The sequence below is a fragment of the Ambystoma mexicanum genome, chromosome 2q (genome assembly GCF_040938575.1).
Source record: "Ambystoma mexicanum isolate Mex_15411 chromosome 2q, UKY_AmexF1_1, whole genome shotgun sequence".
In the NCBI taxonomy this organism is placed as follows: domain Eukaryota; kingdom Metazoa; phylum Chordata; class Amphibia; order Caudata; family Ambystomatidae; genus Ambystoma; species Ambystoma mexicanum.
In genome coordinates, this window is record NC_090924.1 from 1,276,924,336 (window position 1) to 1,276,949,663 (window position 25,328).

At 43.1% G+C, this 25,328-nt stretch overlaps 1 protein-coding gene across 1 annotated transcript in view; it reads left to right on the forward strand.

The window, feature by feature from the left end:
* The window catches only part of ACAD11 (acyl-CoA dehydrogenase family member 11), a 728,164-nt gene that overhangs the window by 360,640 nt on the left and 342,196 nt on the right, over positions 1-25,328 (forward strand). Inside the window, exon 9 of the mRNA XM_069648691.1 lies at positions 12,734-12,860. Coding sequence (XP_069504792.1) covers positions 12,734-12,860 — 127 coding nt within the window. The remainder of the gene's footprint in view (positions 1-12,733; positions 12,861-25,328) is intronic.

Consider the following 25,328-nt stretch of genomic DNA (forward strand, 5'->3'; position numbering starts at 1 on the left):
ATTTGTTTCCGGCGTTGTTTCCTTTCCTGCGGATTGATAACCTGGTTCCCCTGACTTGGCATTCTCCACTCTGGTTACTGCTTTCCATCTCTGCTCTTGTCCTGTGCCCGGCGCTCAACCCCTCCTGCATGATTTACTGGCTCCCCATGAACCTTGGCTAACTTGTTTTGGATTGTCTTTCGATCTGTCCTGTTTCAGTTCCACGACCCCGAAAAGTGTTCTGTTTCTATTGGACGCTCTGCTGATACATCTAAGGATTCCCCTGCTGTCTCATTCTGGATTGGCATTTCCCTTTGAAGCTCTGTTTTGGATTGCTACCACAGACCTTGCCTTCTGAGAACTCTGCTCTTTGGGCTTCCTTCCTGGAACTTTTGTGACTGCATCTCTCCCCTAGATTGCACCCTTGTGCCGCCCGGGTTAGGGAACCATTCTGCATGGAGGAATCTGCAAATTCCTAGCCTGGGCTCTTGCCCCCTCTAGCAAGTCCTGGATCTTCGATCCCTTGCTGGCAGGAGTATTTGTGCAAGTAGGTTACCCACTTGTCATTGCAGCAAAACAGGTAAGAGTGGGGGTCTCTGGGGGTTCCACAGGTGGTACTTGGTGGTTGTAAAAGAGATACTGAATTCTTGTATCTGTTTTCTCCCTCCTGCCTTTTCACCTGAGCCCCTGGCCTGGCAGGTTTTATCATTTCTGCAGGCTGCATTCTTGGGGGGGAAAAGTCTCCCTTTCATCAGTGAAAGGTGGCCCCAGTTGTCCAGTGAGACTGGGGTTACTTGAATGTCTCCGACCCTGACTGAAGAGTCCTTGATCCTGACAGTACCACAACATCTTATCTTACTGGCTACTGTGCCTCCCCTGTCTCCTCACATGCCACTGCCAAGCTTGTAGTCTTGCACATTGACCCCGCTACCATTTCTCACTCCCCTCACCTATCTAAGAATGGAAGTTGTACTTGATTTGAGATCACAAAACCAAACTTTCTGCCCCACTGCCTTCTTTTGACTGGCTCCCTTCTGCTTTTGAATATTTTTCCTTTTAACATTTTACACCAACCGCTTTTAGTATTGTCCTCATCTACCAATCCCCTGGCACCCGTACCCTCTTTTACAGTGACCTTGATCTCCTCAATTCTTGTCCCACTGAAGTCCAAGTCCTACTCACGAGTGACTTAAACCTCCTCAAACCCTGACTGGATCCACTCACTCTGACCACTATTAGAAGATTTCCCCATAACCCACTCACCCATAATAGTGATAACTTACTCAATCTCATTATCTTCTCTTCCTCACTCAGTTCTTCTACCCCTATCTGTTGGCCCATCACACTCTTCTCACTCTCTACTAAACGGCACTGTCTATACCCCACCTTCACCCTCCCTATTTCTTCTAAAATCACTGAACAAAAATTGAAACCAAGCTCTGGTGGAAGTTGGAATTGTCTCAAGCAGCTAAAACATATTGTAGGAACCCCCTTAACCCACAAACACTGGGGTGCTATGATCACAGACAATGAAAAATGTGTCCAATGGGATACATCTAAAAATTGCTATATATTATTAGAGCTGTTCAATGACTGACTAAACAGGCAACTACTGACCCATGCCCAAGAAGGCTCACTGCTGACGGAGCTGACCGATCGAGCTGTGCTGTGGACTGCACCAGGTCATTTTATGCTGCCTCTGCACCTGTCCTCCTCAACGACTGCACGGTGAGACTATTATACTCCCACTGGTCCTGCACACCCGTATTTCTTCGTGCCGCCAATATAGAGACACTGTTGTCGACCGCATTGACTTGCCCTGATTCACTGCATGTGCCTCTCACAGTACTCCACGTTGATCAGCAACTCAACTGCTTTTCTGCCTCTTTTTGCTAATAAGTCCTGCCCATCACATATGCCTGCACGCTGTACGCATTGGTAGCATATCTATTGCCCCGCACAAAATGTGATCCAATAGAAACGATACAGCCACTCCTTTGTGCTGCTACTCGCTGATTGTACTCTACACCCCTCTTTGAATGTTTTGCAACTACCAAAAGAAGTGAATATGTACTTGATCTTTACTGCGATATACCCACTCTAGCCTACCTTTGGGTGCCCACATATGTTACCCCAAGGTATAGTAGGAGATTGTTCACTGCCTCTTGCATGAAAACTGTATTTGACTTTCAGCATATAGCACTGCCCATTATAGCATGATAGTTCTTCCTTCGTCTTAAACTGCTACTGTACTTAGATGTTAACTTTTAGCACACTCTAGTCACGAGTGTTTTTGGCCTCTGGCACCAAAATTTAATTCAGATGTTAGCACATTGTACTTCGCAGGTTTAGCATGATAGAATTTTGTCTGCCTTCTCCTTAAACTGTATACAAATGTTAGACTATAGCACACTTTAGTCATGAGTGTTTTTGGCCACTTGCAATGAAACCAAATCTAGATGTTAGCACGCAGCATCTCCTAGGCATTGCACAAAAGTATACTCTGCCCTCCTTCTAAAATATTACTTAAATATGAGTACAATAATACGCTCCTGACATAACCTGAAGATGCCCCTGGCCTACTCCACTAAATCTATCCAGACCCTAATATTCACCTTTGCTATCCTTACTATCATGGCCGCTGCCACTATAACCAACCCCCCCAAGGAAAGAAACTTGAGACTCAGGTCTAGACTACCCTGTATTTATGAACCTAAAAGAAACTACCCCAACAACTCCAACAGACGAACCATCTCCCAGCCCAAGATCCTTCGGCCCTTATCTATGAAAACCACCAACTTTTGTGCTAGAACTCCGACCATGATTCACATGATCCAGAATACCACCTCACCCAAACCTTTACCGCTACCTAAAGCTAATAGCACTCAAACGCTAACAGGGTCCCTCATTAACGCGAGATCAGTTTTAGCCCATGCCACCAAAATTGCAGACATCCTAAATAATGAGAACATGGACCTATTGGCCATAACAGAGACTTGGTTACATGAGGCTGCAGGACCGACTCTTATGCTAGCGGTACCTGATAATTACCAGATGCTTAGAGCAGACCGGCCTAATGCCAGTGGTGGTGGCCTAGCCATCATCTTCAAAACAACCCTTCCTATTAGACTTGCCATGTCAGCACCCTACTCAACCTGTAAAATACTCACAGTCAAACTGCCTCTCTCCAACAGCCGTACACTAACTATCCACTTGATATACAGGCCCCCAGGACCACTAGGCACCTTCGAAGATGACCTAACCAGTCTTCTAGCCAACAACAAAAAAGGCCACTCTCAAACACTACTGATGGGAGACTTTAATATTGGCTTCAATGACACAGATAACAAACATGCTGAATCAATAGCAGCCCTGTTAAGTGATCATGGTCTCACTCAAAAAGTCCTCTCTCCAACCCACATTAAAGGAAGGACCCTTGACTGGGTATCTGAACTAAACTGTAATATTGATATCACCGTTATTGGCCCGCAACCATGGTCTGATCACTAGTTAATAACCTTCTCCGCCACACTGGACCTTTTCAACCCCAAAACTATCAATATGGTACCCCCTCTTCCAACCAGAAGTAAGAAGGATATTACTGCTGACAAACTTATACCGCTCCTCCTTCCAGCCATCGCTGGATTGGAAAGTAACACCAACCCAGACATACTAGTAAACACCTTCAATAATGCTATGACCAAGGCACTTAATACGACTGTCCCGGTCAAACTGCGCAAAGCTAGGCAAGAAACACACTTAAATGATTGATTTACTCCCCAACTCAAAGCTTTAAGATTACAAAAAAAGAAAGCTCCAATCTATTCGGTGTCACTCCCCTACTGAAAACAGCAAAAACAATCTAACTGAACTGGCCAAACTGTACAAAAAAGAAATAACTAAAACTAAAAAGAATACCTTCAATGACAGAATTTCTAAAGCCAACTTCAATACCAAAGAACTTGTAGTATAAATGAGGGGCAAGAGTTATAAATTGTTCCACGCTCTCTCCACTTTCTTGCGACCTCTTACCAAACTTATACCTTTCCAAGATAGTACTCAATTTCTTTTCATAGTGTTTATTCAATTTGGCAACACATTTTTCATATTCATTCATATCCCCTTCATCATCAGGTAAGTTCGGCAAGTCCTCATACTTTTCCTGTCCTGCTGGTCCCAAACAGTGAAGTAACAGTGACTTTTTTCTCTCCACACTGTAGTTTGTTCCACAAACCACTGAAGCATAGTGCTCGAATGACTTCAACCATCTCTTCCATGGCAAATTAGGTTCTCCAGCTTCAAGCAGAAACATGGCTGGTGGTGGGACAGTGTGCATTGTCATATTGCCAGCTGCGGACTGGTCACCTGCTCCTCTGTTGCTAATGATTGCTGTAGACTTCCTTGTAACAGCACTGTACAGCTCTTTTATTCTTACATACAATGCAATCACTTGTGTTATTTTTTTTTTATGTGTGTAGGTTAACTATTATCATATATTCCCAATTATTGTATGTCCTTACTGCTCACTACTGTGTTGACACTGGGACGAGTAGGAGCAGATCACTCGATCCTCATTTTTTTTAAAAATTCTTTTTTTTTTACAGTCTAAATTGGCGCTGCCACCCGCTTAGCAGTTATGAATTAAATTTGTTTCATTTAATTCTTTCAGACACTCAAAATCTATCCATGAAGTTTGGGCCTTGTTACTGCAATCACCAACCGTTTTGTTTATTAAACTTAAAATGGCCGCACGCACGCAACATACGTCACAACGTTGCGGGTCCTTTTCTTTAAAGCGGAAAGCTTTACACTCGCGATCTGTTCAGAGCAGTGTTTTCATTCAATACGCTGCTACAGACGCTCGCGCGTATCCCCAACTGCAATCGTGAGTTTCGCTCAGCAAATATAAATAAACAGTGACTTGCTTGTTATGGATAGGCTTGCCAATTTCCTTAATTATGCATGGAGGGGTGGGGGCAGAGATCTTTCACACTCACCTGCGGGCTTCAATTTCTTCTCTTCACTAGAACAGTTACTGTTTCACTTCCTCGTCGCCAAATGTAGTATAAATGAGGGGCAAGAGTTATAATTAATAAAGTATTTATTGTTACACTTAGGTATTAAGATATAGATATATAAAAGGGGATATGAGAGGAGTCTCTGAAGGAAGATGCTTCAGTCTCTCCAACCGTCTCTTCTCTGTGTTCTCCTCTCCACCTCCACATTCTCCTTCCAGAATCCTTGCAGATTCCACACTAATGTAGCAGCAGATGTTACCATGCTACAGAACTCTTCTCCATCCTCCATGAATTGGAATCCCCAATCCAACCGGTAGGCAATGCCCCCAAGGACAAGGTATGGTGTACCAAAATACAAAATGCTCTATCCAACAAAATCTCTTCTCTCCAATGTAAAATTGCTAATAGAAAGGCTACACTGCCACCATCTGACATACAACCAACTCAATCCCTTGCGATCAGGACAACTACACCCTTTAGTTTCAAGACCATTTCCTTAAATGACACAGGAAAAATAATACTTTCCCTCAAACCATCAAACTGTAAGGGCGATACTTGCCCAGCGCAGATAATAAAAGACGCAGCTAGGGATCCAGCCCCGTTCATATCTAAGCTCATAAATTCCTCCTTTAAATCAAATACGGTACCTGCCAACCTCAAAGAATCCTGGGTCCTCCCCTTACTCAAAAAACAAACACTGGACCCCACCATCCCCACCAACTATCGACCTATCACCACTGTGCCGTTCTTACTTAAAATCTTGGATAGAGCGGCCTACATGCAAATCCAAGACTACCTGGAAGTCAACCACCTACTAGGCTCACGGCACTCTGGCTTCCTCCCCCTCCACAGCACGGAAACAGCTTTGCTAGACCTTAAGACACAAATTGAAGAACTAAAGGACAACGGAAAAACAGCTCTGCTACTCCTACTTGTCGGCAGCCTTTGACTTGGTGGATCATGCTGTTTTATGCAACCACCTTAAATCTGCCGCCAACTTCACTGGAGAGGCTATAGCCTGGATCCAATCCTTCTTAGCCAACCGCACCATGAAAGTCTTCTCCATGTCAGTCTCCGCTGACCCTATCAAAATTACCTCTGGTGTCCCACAGGGATCTTGCGTCTTCCCGACCATGTACAACATCTTCACCAAGCCTTTGTTTGACAAGTTGGACAGACTGGGTGTCACCTACACTAACTATGCATATGACACCCAGATCCTCATACCCCTTTCGGGCAACTTTGAGGCGGACTCAGCCTTGGTGAACAAAATCTACGCCATCATTCAGGCATGGATGGCATTACATGGCCTCTGCCTGAACGATGATAAAACAGAGCTACTAATCCTAGGCTCGGAAACTAACATCAAAAAGCTAGGCCCAAACTACACATCCTTCAACATTGATAACAATACCATCAAGGCGATGTCTGTGGCTAAAACTCTAGGATTCTACTTTGACTCCTCTCTCACACTCAAAAAGCAAGTCAACTCCCTAGCTTCCACTATAACCTATACCTTAAATCGAATCCGTGCCTGTAGACCGTAACTGTCCAACGCTTGCTGTACCATCCTAGCCAATGCTCTTCTTATGTCACGACTTGATTACTGCAATGCCCTGTACTCAGGAGCCAACAAATACATCACAGATAAAATTCAAAGATTGCAGAATAACACCCTAAGAGCAGCGTTGGATGTCCCCTACAGGGAGCACATCACCAAATTTAGGAAAGAGGTTAACTGGCTGAAAATAACAGATAGAATCCTCCTTCAAACAACTTCTCTTACCTCCAAATGCCTGAACAACCTAGCACCTCCTTATCTAGTAGAAATAATCACCAGGAGAACAATGACCCGTCCCACTAGATCTGCTAACCCATCTATGCTGGAGATTCACAGGTTTAAACATTCGACTGCCGGAGGAACTAGCTTCCCTGTAAAAGCTGCGCAATGTTGGAATAAGATACCTCTTGACCTCAGACTATAACAACCCTATCCCACATTCAGACATAAGGTACTTAAATGGTTGCGCACTAACAACACCTTACCTGACTCACCTTACTCCTACCGCTCTGGCCTGCACTTGACCCCTGCATCTGACAAGTCGCACTGTACCATAGCCGATTATGTATATACAAATCTGTATGGCATGGTCTCCTTGGCCCTGCAAGGCTAAGCCTCTGTATTATATGTATTTATGCACCTTTTGTACTTACTGTTTATGCTATGTAACCAAGCTATAAGACTTTTTGTACGGTTTGCGCCCAGCTACCCAAGGGTTTGGTGCGCATTACCAAATAAATAAACAAACAAACAAACAAGATTAGCACGCTGATACAGAAATTCAGACAAATATAAATGTAAACAAAAATACAGTCAAAAATACTGCATTCAATAAATATACAAAACATAAAAATTCATCAAGCTATTTTATAAGTAATAAAATTGACAAATTCATGGAACAAATGCACATTGAGTATATAACAACATACGTACGACATACATATGCTGACCATCAGTCAAACATACAAATATCTGAATAAAGATAAACACATTCACTACTGCGTGCAATGAGCCAACTGTCCAGATCAGCCGGTGATGGACACATTCATTTCAATGCATCTCAATTCCAATATCCAGGATATTTCAATTTAAATATCCCAGTAAACAAAGATCCAGACCATGTGATAATTCATTTCAATACATTTCAATTCTGGTACCCAGGGCATTCAGTTCAAGTCTCCAGATCAAATAGTCCAGACTGAAGACACTTGCAGCAATGTAAACTAATGTCTTTTCTTAGCGCTATGGACTAGTTTCAACATAATGTTCCCATTCTGCGACTACGTCTTGATCAGGAATGTCCCACGACCATCAGGTGGGCTGCCAATCCACTGACCAGGGCTCTCTGCTGCTACTGCCGCCATCCCAAGATGGAGCAATTCCAGTGGTTAACATTAGTGCATAACCTTCCACCCATCACATTTCTTTGTGATGCACCTCACGGATGAAGCCCAACATGGCCCAAACATCTATATTGCTTGTGCTTACCGGCAGATGAGACATGGCCTAGTATTTCAGATTGGGCTGCTCTCATTAATGGCAGGAATGAGACCGATTTTGCTAAATGGTGATCCCCTTCTGCAATGGCGCATATGACTAAAAAATAGTGTGAAAGGTTACTGTGGAAGGTTACCCAGTGCAATGGCAGTGGTTACAATGGATTCATAACCTTCCACATATCATGTTTTTCTGTTCTTCGTTTGTCTTCCTAAATGAAAGAGTAGTCCCAGTGGGTCTCTTGATTACTGCACCATAGGAAATCAAGCTGCAGATCACTTATGAAGACCAAGAGGGGTGAAACATGTCCAGGGTTGCTTGTGTTTCCGTGTGGGTGGGACGTGAACTACGAGTTTGAGTTGGACTGCTCTCATTAATGGCATGACCAAGACTGATTTGCATATAACTGGTGCCATTCTGCTTTGATACAGACAGGCTCAACATTGATGGTGTGTAAGGTTGCCGAGGGCAAGGCCAGTGACTAAGATGAATTCATAGCAAATGGTGCCCTGATGCCTGAGGGCTTACGGTGCATTATAAGCAAATAAATAAATAAATACCAAAACAAAGAAGTAATGGCTGGCAGGTCTAGAATTAATCTTAAACCTCTAGCAATTGCTCTGGGCAACACTCAAGATCATCGTTCTTCACCTGCCAAGCCATTACAGAAAGGGGAAAGACCATATGCAAATCAGGCTTGGACGCACCCCACAGAACTGCTAGGTCACATCCCTTCTACATGAGACCACAAGCAACCCCAGACATGTTTCGGCCTCATTGGGTGCCATAGGTGAATTGTAGCTTGGGTCTCTAGGCCCAGCAGCACCTGTATCATCGGGGTGACAAAGCAAAACAAAGAGATGATGGCTGGAAGGTTTAGAATTCATCTTAAACCTCTGGCAATTGCTCTGGGCAACCCTCCCTTCCAATCCATTACAGAAAGGGGAACAACCAAATCAGGCTTGGTCTCACCCGTAAAGGGCCAGCCCAGCCCGAACTGCTAGGTCACACCCCTGCCCAAGACCACAGGTAACCCCAGACATGTTCAATTCATAACCTTCCATCCATCACATTTTTTATGTGGTTCATAAGCGGTCTGTTTGGAGCGTGTTATTTTACGCTGCCACAAACCAAGACTGCTGACCCCTGCCCAGGGTTACTTCACTATTAAACTTTGTCTGCTGAGTTCTGGGCATTCCTCCTTGTGGTGAACTTCATTGTGGCTGCTGTCATGTGGTGTCTGGCCCATCTCCCTGCAAGTCTGCTAGATCCATCCTGTAACCAGAGGCCCGAACCGCTGCCTGGCCGGACACAATCCTGACCCCTTTAGCCACTGTATCAGTGACTCCTGGGTCCTGTGGCAGGTTGTAAGAAGGACTCTGACAAATTAAGGGCATGCTGACTGGCTTTTATTAAACTTATTAGAAGAGGGCCTATATGCCCCTACTGCTAGAGGGTTTCCCTACATTTCTAAAGGAACTGAAGGTGATTGCCTGTCGTCAAGAAGTCCCAAAGAAAAACTTTTCTCCATCCAAACCTTATTCTACCTGAGGCTACCATTAATGCAACCAACTTAAATGAGGCCAGTAGAATGGCTTAATTACCCCGGAATTATGTTATCTTCTGATATGTCACTTAATATCAATGTCTTCCTTTCTTGTTTGTTCCTAACACGATCTTCCATGATAGTATCTGGATATCTCCTTTATTAATTCTTGGACCTCTTCCACAATATTCTTGGGTCCTGTACTCTCTTTAGTGATTTGTCTGTGACACCTTTCCTTTTGATACAGTCTCACACTCTTGTGTGAACTTGTAGACCTCTCACACTCTTGTCTGTCCAGGCTACAGGATTCTGCTCTTCTGCTTCAAAGCAGTTTCTCCGTTGCTGGATGCGCCAGGCCTCTGGCGTATCAGACTGGCGTTTTTTGTCTCCTCGAAAGTCATGGGCTCGGTGGCTCATCTCAGGTCTGCCTCTTATAGGCGTGTTCGCGTCAGGGTGCTTCCCCTGCGTACGATACTCTATCAGTTAAGTACACATCTCTTCTTAAAGAGAGATCTTCTTTTCCTTTTTCCAGCTGGTTTGTTTCAACATTGCTTTCAGCCAAATATGCAGAAGTCCCATACTTCTTTGTTGCAGTTAATCCCAAATATGCTACTATGGTATGTAAAGTAGCAAAAGGAAGCAGAGTGGATGAAGAATGCAAGGAAAGCGGGCAATGAACAGCCAGAAGGATAAGACAGTGCAAGCCATTCAGGTACTTCAAGGCAATATCTAAAAAAAGAACCTGGAGATGCCAATGGAGAGCTTAAAGAGAAGGAGAAATATACAAAACTGAGGAGGAAGCAAGCAAAGTAGACAAATAGCAGAAATGAAAATAGACTGAAGATTGTATGGAGTGTAACTCAAAAGACCCAGGAGAATGGTGAAACAGTAGTCTAAGTAAGAAAAAATATTAAGAGCATCCCAATTTTACAGGGAAGGCCTTATAGATACTGAGGGTATTCTGGCAAAAAGCCACTGGGTTGAGCTGAACACACGATGGGTACTGTCAGGAAGGGCTCCATAAAAATCGAGGTAGGTGATGGAACAGCAAGGAAGTAGTCCAGGTAGTATGGTGGCCAGGACTCTAGACAAGGCAGTAGTGAGTAGCAAGAGGGCAACAGGAAGACCAGGCAGACAGGAAGTTCCAGGGTCCCCAAGCAAGGAGTAGACAGAGAGAGAGTAAGCAGGGGGCTGGAGGGAAGGGAAGGTTGGCCAAGGAAGGTACCCTGGGAAATGCCAGGTAGGAAGGAACGAGAACAGGCAGGACAAGCTAGCAGAGGGAGAGAGGGCAGGGCAGGACACTGAAGCAAGACAAGCAACTGAGGACAAGGATCAATGAGCGAAGGCGTGGAAAAGAATGTGCCAAAATTTCATCTTCAGACGCACTAAGGAAGGCGTCTCAGATCCTTAAGTAGTTGCTACAGGGCGAAAGTGATGCCTGAGCCGCAAGCGGAAGCCACCCATTTGCTTCCAGAACTGTGCATGCGCGAAATGCTGAACACCGGTGTCCGCGCATGCACACTGAGAACACAATGGAGGTGCCCAGAGGGACGGGACCCCACTGGGCACCAACGCGGGGAAACCACGCGCCAGGCTGGGACCTTGCGTAGATGCTGCACATGTGGACAGGTAAGTCGCTTGACGGGGATAAACATGTTGCTGTAGAAAACAGGACACTGTGTTTATTTCCCTTTTCCCTGTTCTCGGACGCCTCCTCTTTATCTCTGTACATATTGCAAATGGGGAGGGGGTAACGGGATAGGACGCATAGTAGCCCATGAAAGCAGAGGAAATGTTGGGCGGGGGGTGTTGGAAAAAAGGGGCTACTCACTTTCGTGTTCCTCCCTCCCAAACCCTGAGGACCCTCTACCCAGGTGAGCCTCCCTCGCTTGTCCACCCCCAGGTCCTGGATACAACAGCGATGGCTGTCCTCTGGCCAACTGAACAAAGGATCCGCAGGGAATGGGTAGGGAAAACCCCTCAGGTTTCTCACAGAAGACACAGGAAACCATAACGAGAGCAAAGCCAGGAACGAGAAGGTGTCAGCGGCCTGTGAGACGGAAAAGGGCCTCTGAGGATGAAGACTCCCGGAGGCGTCAAAACAAAGGTAACTGGGAGAACGATAAGCCCTGGAGGACCCAAGGGAATCATCATACTGCAGTTAACTCATCAGTTAACTCATCCCAGCAGAAAATATGAAATGGTATTACATGTGAAACTAAGGAGATACAAATATTGTGACTCTAGAGAGAGAACTGTTGATCAAAAGAATAATGAGGAGAATGGATGAAAATACCCTGGGAAAAGGGGGGGGGGGAGTAATTCATAACATTGTACAAAGCCAATATAGTGTTGAATAGAAAACCAGAGATGGCAGAGAGCCTAGAGAAAGTAAACCATTAACTCACATATTAGGTTAAGAGCTACAACCAAGAAAGGAGAATTAATAAAAGATCCCCAAGAAGGATCCCCAAAGAGGAGAGAAACCCCTTTAACCCAATTAAGAAACTAAAGAGTTTGATCCAAGAAGTCACAAGAGATTATTTGCTAATTATGTACTAAAGAAAACCCCATGACCCAACTAAGGATTTGAAGAGTTCTGGTCTAAGAAGTCACCAGAGACTATTCGTACAAAAGATTGGTACTAGCAGTGAACTCCAGAGAAGGGAGTCATTCACCTAATTTAAGTTATTTTTTCATAGTGGTAGGGTCAGTAAGGATAGTTTTGGACAGTGGATGTATTCCTTTGGACATCACGACTGACTGACAAGCAAATTAGTTAATAGAAGTGGCAGGAAACACCCATAGATTTAGGGAAAGATAGTATTTTTCCTTTTTATTTTAATAAAATACACAACATCATGTCCTGACTGAGTCTGTGTCCTTCTTTTGACTCACCAGCTTCAGTTCTGTTGTTGCATAGCTAGAGGGGCCAGTAAAATTGTTGTGTTTGCCTTTTTTAATGATATTTTGAGAACAGTTCTTTGACAACTTATCATGCTACCAATGTTTTGCTACAATTCACAAATATATCACTGCCTATACATTTACCAGAGCACTACTAAACATGTAAACATAAGATATAATTTGAACCTTCTTTGTCTCAACCTGATGCAATATTTAATATTTCAGAACACTCGGTACCCCCGAACCACGAACCAGTCCAACAGCTGAACTGTTTCTGTTAAGTAAAAAGGGGGAGAAGATTCTGCAGCAGGTGAAAGACTTCATGAAGCAATATTTGTACCCAGCCGAGCAAGTAAGTACTCTGTATTTGAGAATGCAGATTATGTTGGAGCAATGTTTTGAAATGCAAGTGCAAATAAAAAAGGTTAAGGCATGTATTCCATGCAATTGTCTGAATTTTGTCCTCTGCGCTTTCTTGCTTACTATTATAGCCTGAAAGACGGAGGGGTGAGGGATCATTCTTGCTGAATAATTACCTTAGCATCAGGCCATAAATTGAGAAAGGGCAATTATCTCAAATGCTGATGACACCTACTGAGGTCTATAATACTTTTTGCACATAGTGGTAATAGCAATGTAGGTTTTGGGCTTGTGTTAGTAAAGTAAAACAAATATAGTTTTATAATGAGTAATGTAAGTAGGCAAAAGATGTTAGTAAATTAAATGTGGTTTTATCTTATAATTAAATAACAGACGGTGGGAAAATGTGGGAGGGGCTGCTTAATAGCTTCCCACCATTGGGGAAGTCTGAGGGGGAGATTGACTTGGAAAAAGTGGAGAAAAAAAAAGTCAGATGAGCTGCTTATTGTCTTTCTGTTCTTGCACTGTCTGCTTCTGAGTTCAGAATCTCTGGATTGTAGTCAATATCAGCAGTTATTGACTACATTCAGAGAGAGGAGATCAATAGTGACTTCTATGTGCTAATCTATATATATTTGTGAAAGTGTGTTTGTATGTTCAGGGTTGGCTCCAGCCCCATAACAGTTGGTGGGCAGAAATTTGGGCCATAGGTCTGGGGTGTACTGGCGATAGTGAATTTTGACCAATCCCACCCATTCGCCCTGCACAGGGGTGGAGCGGGGTCCAGCCCTTTGCTATAAGTATTGGTGATTTCGAGAGATTGACGATTTTGCGATTTTTCAAAAATAGGAAGTTAGAATACAATATATCATACACAAGGCTATAGCAGACCCCCGACGTGCATGTCAGCTACGGACCCGTGCAACGCCTGGGGGTACTGCTAAACCAAAAAGCAATTTAGATCGCCTAGGTTGCGTTACTACCTTTAGTGCTTTGAGTGATTTAATCAAGAAGACAGTTAAAAAACACTGGCATTTGGTGAGACATGCGGGAAGCTTAGACAAGAAACCATTCTTTGCATTTAAGAACCAACATTTGAAAGAATCAATGGTAAACACCTTTCTCGAACCCACAACCCCCACCCGCACCTTGTGGAATTTCCCACCAATTAAAGGCCATTACAAATGCGGACATTGTCTCACGTGCAATTTCACACAACCCAGAAAAACTTTTCAATACAAGAACATCAAATGGGACTTGAACCATCACACTAACTGCAACAGCAAGTTAGTGATTTACAACATTGAATGCCCTGGCAGTTTACTATATGTTGGGAAAACCGTCAGGGCCATCAAGATGAGAATATCCGAACATCTGTCGTGCATCATCAAAACAGAACACCAGACAAGCCTCTGGTGGACCATTACACCCAGAAACAGCACACCAACATGGACCTGAAGTGGCTTGTCCTTCAAAAATTCTGATCTTACATAAGAGGAGGGGATATAGATAAGGTGAAGCCCGGCCGTGAATGCAGAGCGCTGTTTTGCTACTGTTGGCTGTGTGCTGTTGGAGGACTAACTGTGCAGGGCAGATTGTGTATTTTGCTTGAGGTGCTGGAATTATTGGAGTTCGTCGGGGAGAAACTCGAGTACGAAGAGAGTACCAGCAACCAGCAAGGCTTGTGCCTTTAAGGAGTAGAGGGGTTGAAGCCACGCCCCCTCAAAGCAGGAAGCACAAAACACAGTCTCTGTGACCCTTGCGGCGTGAATCTGGCCTCAGAGTTAAGGGCATAGCATTTTGTGAAGGCAGAGCGCTGTTTTGCTGCTGTTGGCTCTGTGGCGAGGCAGGCGCCTAGGATTGTAAATACTGAAATTTCAGTTGTCTCAGCGATCAGGGAAACACAAGTTGTCCCACCACGGTAAGCCTTTTCAGTTTTCTAAATTGATTGTATTTATCCTACAAATGTGACACAGAGATAGTTGTGGGCTTTGTATGGCTGTGGACAGTCGTGGATATTGAGCAATAACACTAAGAGCCCGAAGATTGAGTCTGCTGCAATAACGGACTCAATCTCAGTTACTGGTAAAAGGAAAAAGGGACAAAATGGGAAAACGAGAGACTGTTGGAGATTTCACTCCTTTGATCCCGTTTTTCCCCTTCAGATCACCTCACTCTCTAAAACAAAGTGTGGAACTTCATTTGTACATTAAATCAATACACTGAATCTAAATAAAACAAACAACATCAGACTTGAATTGAGTATCTACTTTGACACTCAACAAAGGAACTCACATATTTGGGAAATGTCCTCTCACTACAATCTGAGGAGTGGCCCTTTTGCTGATGACTTAAGAGCTCCCCAATGGGACTGCTCCTATTTGGAAAAATCCTTGCAGGTGGAAGTAAACAATTTAGGTCCGCTGATTCCTATTACCTTACCAAATGATGCCAATTTAGTGGAGGTCCAAATTCATCAAGAACCTCAAGTTGATAACACATCAGAAGAAGAGATTCAGAGAGATTCAGTAAAACATATCCCATCTGCATTATCACAGGATTTTACTCTGTCATCAACAAACATAAAAGGGACTATTGACCATTATTTCCAGAGACGCAGACATAACAGCCTGAATGCTCTCACTTCCACCTCCTTGAGGCTCTTAAATTAGGAGCCCAACACAACGACTGGGAACAGACAATTAGAACTTCCGGGGTCAGTAATGGATCTCTCAAGGACCCCCAATCATCTGTTAAATTCAATTCAAAATCAGCTGTATCAAGGAGAGAGGTTAAATTCAACAGAGGCATTCAGAAGGGAGCCAGCTGCATTTGATGAATTAAAAACGAGTCAATTAGCCAATAGGTCAAGGGCTGCCCCTGGAGATGAGAACAAGATCCTAAGCAGGGGGATCCAACCTTACCAGCCTTGAACTATGTTCTTAATTCACTGGTGAAGGTTTTCAAACTTTTTAAAAGGGATGTGCAGACGCACACAGGGATCCTAATGGAAATGACTAAGGACATCGAACAATTTGAATTTACAGTTGTAGTTCAAACCAACGTAATAAACTGTTCAGTATTGCCTACACTGACAAAGATGGAAGATGGATTCTCCAAAAGAAGTGAAGACCTGACTGAAATTAAACATTAACTAACTTCTTTGTTGAAGGAAGATTCGGAGATCAAGGACTTGTTATCAAAAATTATTTCCATACAAACAACAAATTTACCAAAACATCAGGAAATTGAAATGAAAAGAGATGACATCCCGCCGGGACTAAGCAAACATGTTGATGATACTCCTCTATCGGAGTCTGTGATGGAAGAATTCTGCCGCCTGGCACAGGTCGCAGACCTATCATTGGAACAGCCTCCCGAAAACCAAGATGAAATAATCGAGATATCAGCACAACAAGTGATTGAAAATATAACACCATGGAAGAGGAGTACACAGCAATCATACAAGAGACGGAGAAGGGAAAGGTGGAAAAATCAAAATTAGACCAAATGTCATCCAAGTCTAGGTGCAGACAAGATGAGAAAACAAAAAACATGAAGGGATCTAAAACAAAGAAATCAAACGTAAATAGTTTTGTGAAGGGGATCACTGACCAGGGAAAGAAATTTGAAAATCACATGGAGGCAGAAATAAATGACCGAAACCTGGAAGTTGAATCCCCCTGTCCAGAAAGTTCAGGTTGGAACAGGATCACAAAAGCAAAAAAAACAACAAAAGAAAAAAACTAAAACAGGCATCGTCTCAGAAAAAATAGAAGGGGTACAAACGGATAAAACAACTACGGGCACTCCGACAGAAGAAAAACCAGCAAAAGTAGATAACAATCTACATCAACAGGATAGTGTTAGATCAAAGACAACAGGGAAATTGCTTAAATTGGCACCAATATTCTTACTCAAACAGAAAATTGTTTCTAAAGCTTCAGTACAAAAAGAGATCAGCTTGAGGATTGCTCCAATATTTAATATGGCAAGAGCAAAAAGTGGAGGTCCAACAGAAACACCTAAAACCCAGACAGAATATCTACAGGGTGAGGTTGAAGAGTCCTTATCCAAGCCGGAGACTAAGAAGCCAGACCAATTTGTAGGAGTGGAAAAAGAAGGAACTACGATTCCATCAGTGATAATCCAATCTTCTGAAGTTAAGCCTGTGAGAACTGTAAACTGTCAAGAAGAGTCAGCCCCTTACGGTGCCCCGAGACTATGGTTTACTAATGAAGAAAACAGGCAGTCTGGCAAACCTTTGAATAGGGGAGCGATTCTGTCATTAGTAAAAAAGATCCCAGAATTATATCTATTTTCAACAAAAGATATTGAATAAGCTGGGAGTAGTACAGGCGTCTCTTTAGTAGTGAAAACTTAAGAATTGCTAGTTGAAACACACAAGGTTCCAGTTCATTCAGAAACAACAAAATGAGAGCTTTGCTATTTGGGGGGAGTGACTTGATTCTACTACAGGAAACCTGGTTAGTTAATGCACCAGAAATTGAGAGTTTTAATTTGGCAATTCAATCAGCATATAGCAAAGCTAAGGGCAGACCGATGGGGGGTCTATTGATCGCTTGTAGAAGTATCTTATTTAATGAAATAACAGTTATACCCTATAAACAAGAAGGAATTCTTGTGGTGAAAGCAGTCACTCTTCCCAGTGGTGCATCATCTAAAGAGATAATAATTATCAATTTATATTGGAACCCGGCCAGGGAAATATTGTTGGAATTCCTTGATTTGATTTCGGTTGTCCTTCGTGATATCAGGATTACTCACCCTGGGGCCTTTATTGTTGTTGTAGGGGATCTAAACTCGCAATGTATTCAAATTAAACATAGATGTGTCGAGGGAGGAAAGAAAGAAATAACAGCTAACGGCAGAAAGTGGTTGGACTTCTTTGATGAATGGGATCTAAAGCTACTAAATGGATCTGTAGAAGGAGATGTTCCGCCAGCCACCACATGGGGGAGGGGGAACACAGAGTCAACATTGGATTATGTCTTCTTAACGACAAACTGGTTTGGGAAATGTACACATTTTTCAGTAAAGGAGGGAGGTACAAGTGCCCATAAGCAATTGGAAACACAAATAAGTTGGTATTTTAGAAATACAATAGAGGTATGTTAGAGTAGTTGTAAATGCCCAAAAAAACCGCCTGGTTAAATATCAGAGAGACGGTGCTCGTCTTAATGATGGTCTGGACAGACTCTATGATTGGGAATGCCCTGAAGTCTTATATAAAAATTGTAATCCACTTACTTTCCATTATTTCATATGGTCAATTGACTCCCCAAAGAACATTCAGAAGGGTTGTCAGTATGCCCACAAACATCACTTTGATGAAGCAATATGGGAAAAAAATGAGAGACACAGAGACAATTAAGAATAGCAAGGAAGATGGCAAGAAGTACATCAGATCTTGCAATAGAGACAAAAAAAATCAAAAACAACTTAAGGAGTTGGTCCAGACTTCATAGAGAGGAGCTGTGGCAAAATGATGGAGAAGAAATGTTGCGCGCTTTGAAAAACAATTTCACGCATAATTTTTGGTCACTTATTAACTCATTTAAAACTGACCAAGACACTGTCCAAACGAACAATGTGCCAGAATTGAGTTGGTTGACCCATTTTGGTGACAAATATCACAAACCACAGGGAGTGCCAACATTTAAAGGGAATGGAGGAAACTGAGGGCTGATTTTTGATAGGGAGGATATATTAAATCTGATCAATAAATCCTCGTCATCCAGATCTGCAGGCCTTAATGGTCTCACATATCAAGTCCTCAAAGGAAATGGGGCCCTGTGGACGGAAATCATGTATACATTGTTTAGGGGAGTGATAGACAACAGATCGATTATCCCTTCTTGAGGTCGGCAATTATAGTCCCCATCTTCAAGAAGGGCGATCGTAGAAATCCAATGAGCTACAGGCCAATTACGTTGCTGGATGTGGAGAGCAAGTTGTTCACCAGTCTAGTATTAAGAGAACTGGAAGCCTGGGCAAAAGAAAATAACATAATTCCCAGACAACAAACAGGGTTTAGAAGAGGCCACTCAACATCTTTGAATGGTATAACACTTGCCTCATTAACAAATTATAAAGATAAAAACAATGTAGGTAGACTCTATGGTGCGTGTATTGACCTGTCGAGCGCCTTTGATATGGTGAATCGGGACAAGCTTTGGCTCAAGCTGGAGCAGAAAGGGGTGCCGAAAGCTCTGACAAATATCCTAGTAAGCATTCATGAAGGAAATTCAGCTAGAGTTAGACTTAATCTAGCTGGACATTTGTCAGATTATATAAGCGTAAACGGGGGAGTCAGACAAGGGTGTATGGTGGCACCATTCCTCTTTAAGTTCTATCTGGGAGACCTTGGACAGTTTATAAAGTCCTCAGCATTGGCAAGTACTAAGGTGGGTTCACTAGCTATTAAATGGCTTATGCATGCAGACGACATTGTCCTGCTAGACAGGACTCCTGTCGGTCTGCAAAGACTGCTGAAGGCGCTCGATTTGTACATGAAAGCAAATGATCTGGTGGTAAACCCGGAGAAATCAAGGGTTGTAGTCTTTGGAGGCAAGGGCATCAAGGGAGCCAGATATCCTTGGGCAATAGGCGGTCGTTTAATCCCTGTGGTAAAAGAAGTGGTATACCTTGGATTCACTCTGCACGCGGTCCCGGCAGTTGGGACTCAGTATGCAGAATTACTGGCCAAATGTACACAACTGACAGCACAAATGAAGATCTCGAGGTTGTACTGTAAATTTTCCATCATGCCAATAATAAAGTTTTATGTGGCAAAAACTATTCCTGTGCTACTATATGGAATCGAGGCCAAACCTCTCTTATGATCAATAGATTGGCAAAAAGTGGAAATCTATATCTGGAAGCAGGTACTGGGTTTGCCCAGAAGCCTCCACATGGAGGCTTCTGGGCAAACCCAGATACGAATTAGGTTTAAAATCTCTTAAGACCGTAGCGGAGTGGAAACTGCTTTCCTTATATAGGTCCATTGTGGTGCCAATGACAAACACATTGTATGAAGACCTCCTAGACAATTTGAATTTAGACACCTCCCTAACTTTTAGAGAACTTAAACAGGTGGCAGAAGATCTATTGATCTATTGTGAACAAGATAAATATACATTGATCACAAACCCATTGAAGGTAAAGAAAGCACTGACAATGAGAGGTTGGATTACCACATCAGATATGGTGAGGTCATCTTCTATCCCTACATGCTTCTTTAAGTATGGGAAAAAGCAGGGTTTTGTTCCAAGGTACTTAATGAAGTTTCCAGATGTAAAAGGAAGGCAGAACTTCATGAGAGTACGTCTGAATTTGATCAAGACTGGCTCGGTTTTGACAAATGGGGACTTACAGAAGCGACTAGGAGTCTGTGCAAGGAGTGCACGGACCCAAGTAAACAAACGCTTGAGCATCTATTGAGATTCTGCAAAGGTACCTGGGACATTAGGGTCGAATACCTGGGTAACTCAGTTAGGACACTTGATCGGCTATCATCAAGTGCCTTCTGGGAAAGAATGATTGATGGTCACGAGACTAAATTGACATTAAATGTCATAAGAGTACTGCAACACACAGGTTTCATTCCACAAAAATACTGGTAAACTACCTGCTGTTGTGGGTAGGAAATGTGTCCGTTTGTTTACTTTATTTTATTTGATTGTTGTTGATCAACTATCTTTTATTATGTAAAAAATGTATGAATTTGTATGAAATTGTTGTAATGAATTAAGAGCAAATTTTATTAAGAAGTTTGTGTAAAAAACGTCAATTTGGTTATATCACAATAAAAAACAAAAAAGATAAGCTTCTCACCCAACTAGAACAGAAATGGGTGCACAAGCTCAACACTGGCAAAGAGGGTCTCAACATTTCGGTTGAATGGAAAACCTTCCTGTAATGCCATTTAGTGTTCAGACCCCTGATGTGCACCTCTCTTGGTGCACGTTGATCCGAGGGCACCTCACCTCGAGAACACCATGCATGCGTTATTGTGAATTGCCCGATCCACTATGTCACATAGATGTGAAGAGCAACGTTTTGTGAATTTGCCTTTTTGCCGTTGCTAACATGGTGTGCTCTTCAGTGGAACAAGAAAGGCCTTGTTTTTTGTTTTTGTTGTCAAACACGATGCTGTCTGCTTTAAATAAGAAACTACCTGCTACTATATGACTATACATTGCGATTGATATACAATTCACTTTGTTTTCGGGCATACATGCTGATCACTTAAGTTGCCTATCTCTGCACTGATGTTGTGTGTTATTAACAACCACTCAGCAATTTGGGCTCACATTTGTTTCAACCTTTGTCCTCAATTAAGCAATGACTGAATAACGCTTTGTGATAATGTATAACTGTGTTCTTCTGTTGAATGTGACGTCCTTCGGGCATCTGATATATGTTCTATCAAGGATTAAGGCACTACTTTCATCACGATGCAATATGGCCTTACACTCCAACTCAGACACACAGGGCGTGAGTTGCACTTCTATTCTTCCTATACCCTGTGCTAACGCTGATTAAGTAAGGATAATGTCATAATTCATTCCTCCTCATTTACTAAGGGCCCGGCACTGTGATACGGCCTCCTATTTATTGATCACGGCGAGACTACATTCTGGATGCAGCCACAGCAATTGCCATCTCCCCATCGACATGTTGAGGGACCACATTTTTGCTCCCTTGCCTTGTCATTAATATGCACTCCACCAACCGTGTGAACAACCACGGTCGGTTACCAATGCAGCCGACAGTAACAAAGCTCCTATTTTTACCACAATTCAGGGGACACTCTGGGTATGGCTGATAATTCTTTTTCGGGCACCCCAGACCGCCATACACCTGAGATAGACCGTTTGTTACTGGCTTTGCGGAACCTGCCACGTCAGCAATTCCAAAATGGCCACCGCTATAAATAGAGCCATGGTCATGGCGACGGCACGACTCTGCCAGAAGCGCTGACTTTTGGATTCTATATGCAGCATACAGGTAAATGGCCTGGTTTTACCTTTTGAGACCACTTTCCTGATTCAGGACCTGTTGTGGCCCCATACTTTGTTCTTTAGTGATAGGACGCTGGCTAATCATGATCACGTACACGAGCAGAGATCCATTTCTTTAATGGTTATCTCTGTCTTTTCAGGTGCGATCTCCCGGACGCACCGAGACAGGCATGCTTTTCCTTCCTTCTGAACTGTGTACCATTAAATTCTGCAAGAAGGTAAGCAGTCCCTTTAGCCCAGATATGACATGGCTTGTTTTGTGAGATACCTAGGTCATCTGTACCTTAGAGACCCTGTCAATTGATTTTTGCGGTTCCGCCTTCCATAGATTGGACGCATTCGCTTGGACATTCATGGTCCCACTGGACGTCCGCTGTCCCTCTTAAGTGGCTCCATATTTTTTAAACATGGTAAGACCTTTTGTATTTACTCACACATCAATTGTGGATCTATTTAATAGTGATTGTTGCTTTTTCAGAACCACACTCACCTTCCTGACACGCTCCCCGGTCTTATTTCCTTGACAAACACACAGGATACTCTCACTCTACAATATTCCTGTCCTGATGAAGGCCCTTACAAGAAAGGCTCACAATCTAGCCCCCTCGGGCCGAAACATCTCTGTGTTGACCGTATGACTTCAAGTCTCAGTGTCTGAATCACACACACAGTTTTATTATTGTGCAGCAGAGCACTGCGTACTGTTTCCGTACTGTTTCGTTTATATATTGTAACCCCCGCCAGTTCTGTAATGGCAGAGGGTATGTAGTAATCCAAGACATTTACCTTGGCTTAATACTACTTGTATCATTTACTGCTATATGTTTGTATTTGTTGAGTCTCCTGCGTTTTGTCCATTGTTGACACATGTCACTTTGTCATTGACCAAATTGAGACATTTGTTCATATGTATTAATTCACCATAAGGAGTGGAAGGAGGGGTGGTTCCTATGACCCTGTTTACTTGTTTTTGATAATTGTAAACCCACCTGGGTAGAATAGGGTATCAACCAAGAGCCCTTAGTTTTTCATCGGTACTGCTAATATGACATAGCACAATTTTCTTCAATCAGTGTTAACGATGGAGCTCAGTTCCCCAATCAGCACTTAATCTACGAAATATTTTGTGGTTTTTGAAAGCATCTACAAGTTTTAACTTTTTCAGTTTTTATGTATGGGTCTTTGGACTGGGATACTGCCCAACTTTATTTGGTTACCAGCCACCTGTCTGGTGGTAATTACCGCCGGATCACAGGTTGGGCAGTAAAAGGTTATTCCCCATTGGGCCCATTGGACCCAATGTGGAATTTCTGGCGCAATTACCGCTGGCAGTATTACCGTGCGGTAATTTCACTGAAAATCAGCATTTTTCTGACATGTTTACCCCAGCTCTGTGCTGGTGGTAAACAGGCCGTACTCATGATTGGGCGTACCCTTAAATGCGGCGGTAACCCTGTTGCCACTGCATTTAAGGGCTACTGCCCAACTCGTTATGAGGCCCTTAGTATCTCTATAAGGAGTCTGATCGGCAGCACTGTAAAACACCACACTCCTATACACACATTTGATCTAGAACAGGTGGAGTGCAAGCTACTGGTGCCTGCTTGTTCACTGTGTGTAATTCAAGTCTTAGAATAGATCCGTTTTCACATTTTATTGCCAAATAATTCTCATGCTTTGAGAACTAGAAAGCCAGTCTCATAAGCACAATAGCAAAAGAGGGGCATATTGGGGATCCCTTCTGCCACTTGAAGGTCATGGGAGCCCCACTATTTAGAGGACCCCAGATTGGCCAATATTTTGTGTGTATCTCTGCGTGGCAGCAGTATCCGAGCCCTCCGCCGTGTTTTGCAAGGGAAGGGGGGGGGGACTTGTTTGGTGTTGCACCTTTGAAAGTTGCTATACAGGATTACCCTACACAGAGCTCCCCAGATCACATTTTTTAACATTTGCCTTTGGTAACTGTTACAATCTGGCTTATTCTTCATTTTCTGGATGCAATATGCTGAACAAACGCACTCTCTTGCTAGAATGGTTACAATATTTATTCTGAGCTAGAATAATAAAGAAAACGGAGCAACAAAGACCATATTACAAATGAGCCTACTTCCTTAAGTGTCCAAACAGCACCTGGGTGCAGCCCAGTCTACAGAAGAGCAGCTCAGAGGCAGGCAGCTGTGCAGGCCTGACCGGGGGCAAACATACACTGCAGCCGAGAGGGTACCCACCAGGCACGGTACCAGAATCTGACCCAATGCGCAAACAATTTTGCACATATTTTATAAACCTTTCTCCTCCAGAGAAAAACAGCCCTGTCTCTCAAGGCTGTCCCATCTCTACTCATTCAAGTTCAGAAAAACAAAATATCTACGGAATCCATAACGTTTCTCTGCTTCTCAACAAAGCATGCACTGTGCTTCTGCAAAGAAATAAAAATACATTGCTTGAAACAAGACTGCTATATGCCAAAATGCCTGCTCCACTACGGCGACATAAGTGCCCACATACATTTTGGATTTAGAAAAAAACACTTTGAGGCTCGCTCAAATTGAGCTAAAAATCTAGAAGTCCCTTGGCAGGAATTGAACGCATAATCATTGCATCCATTAACAATATCAAAAGAAGGCAAGTTAATTATGATCAAGCTGATGCAGGGCATAAATCGAGATTTCAATCCAACACATCTAATTGCAGTCTAACCAAAGCCCACTATATACACGTCAGCCTCTTTCGTAGTATGCTGGAGTACTCTTGCTCTGTATCAGAGGACAGGACATTATTGCACTTATCTGAAGCATTTGTTCATTATGAACCATACGAGGACAGTAGAAGTTACTTCTGTGCCACACAGATCATGTTCATCTGAAAAAGCATATAACAAAGAATTGGGGATGAGAGGTACTAGCACATAGTAAGTATTACAAAAAGTGTCTGGATGATATCAGTATTATTATTAATCTCAAATAAACTTCAGGTGCAAAGGGGCAAATGCCACGAGGCCACTCGGGGCTAATTGAAAACTAGACAAAACGGAACCGTGTGTTGCCACCCGATAGCCCCATATGCACTCCAATTGGGAACAAAAAGCAAAGGCATGCCACATGTTGCCCATCATAATGCCTGGACGTATGTATGGTATTTCTATAGTGTGAACCTAACTAGGAGCAGTGCATCAATTCACGAAGGCAAACTTGTTTGCAACAGTGACAACACGTGGTGGCAGCCTCCTAAAATGACTGAGAGGCATGCGTAGGGTTAGGCGCCTTACGGTTAATCCCGCTCCGAGAGGGACTCCTGGAATAAGGCATTTTAAATAACGCCTGCCATTCCTCTTACATCAGACGATATACCCGAGTCAGTGAATGGGTGCATGATAATTTTACCTGCTGGGATAGAAACTATGCCCAGAAAAA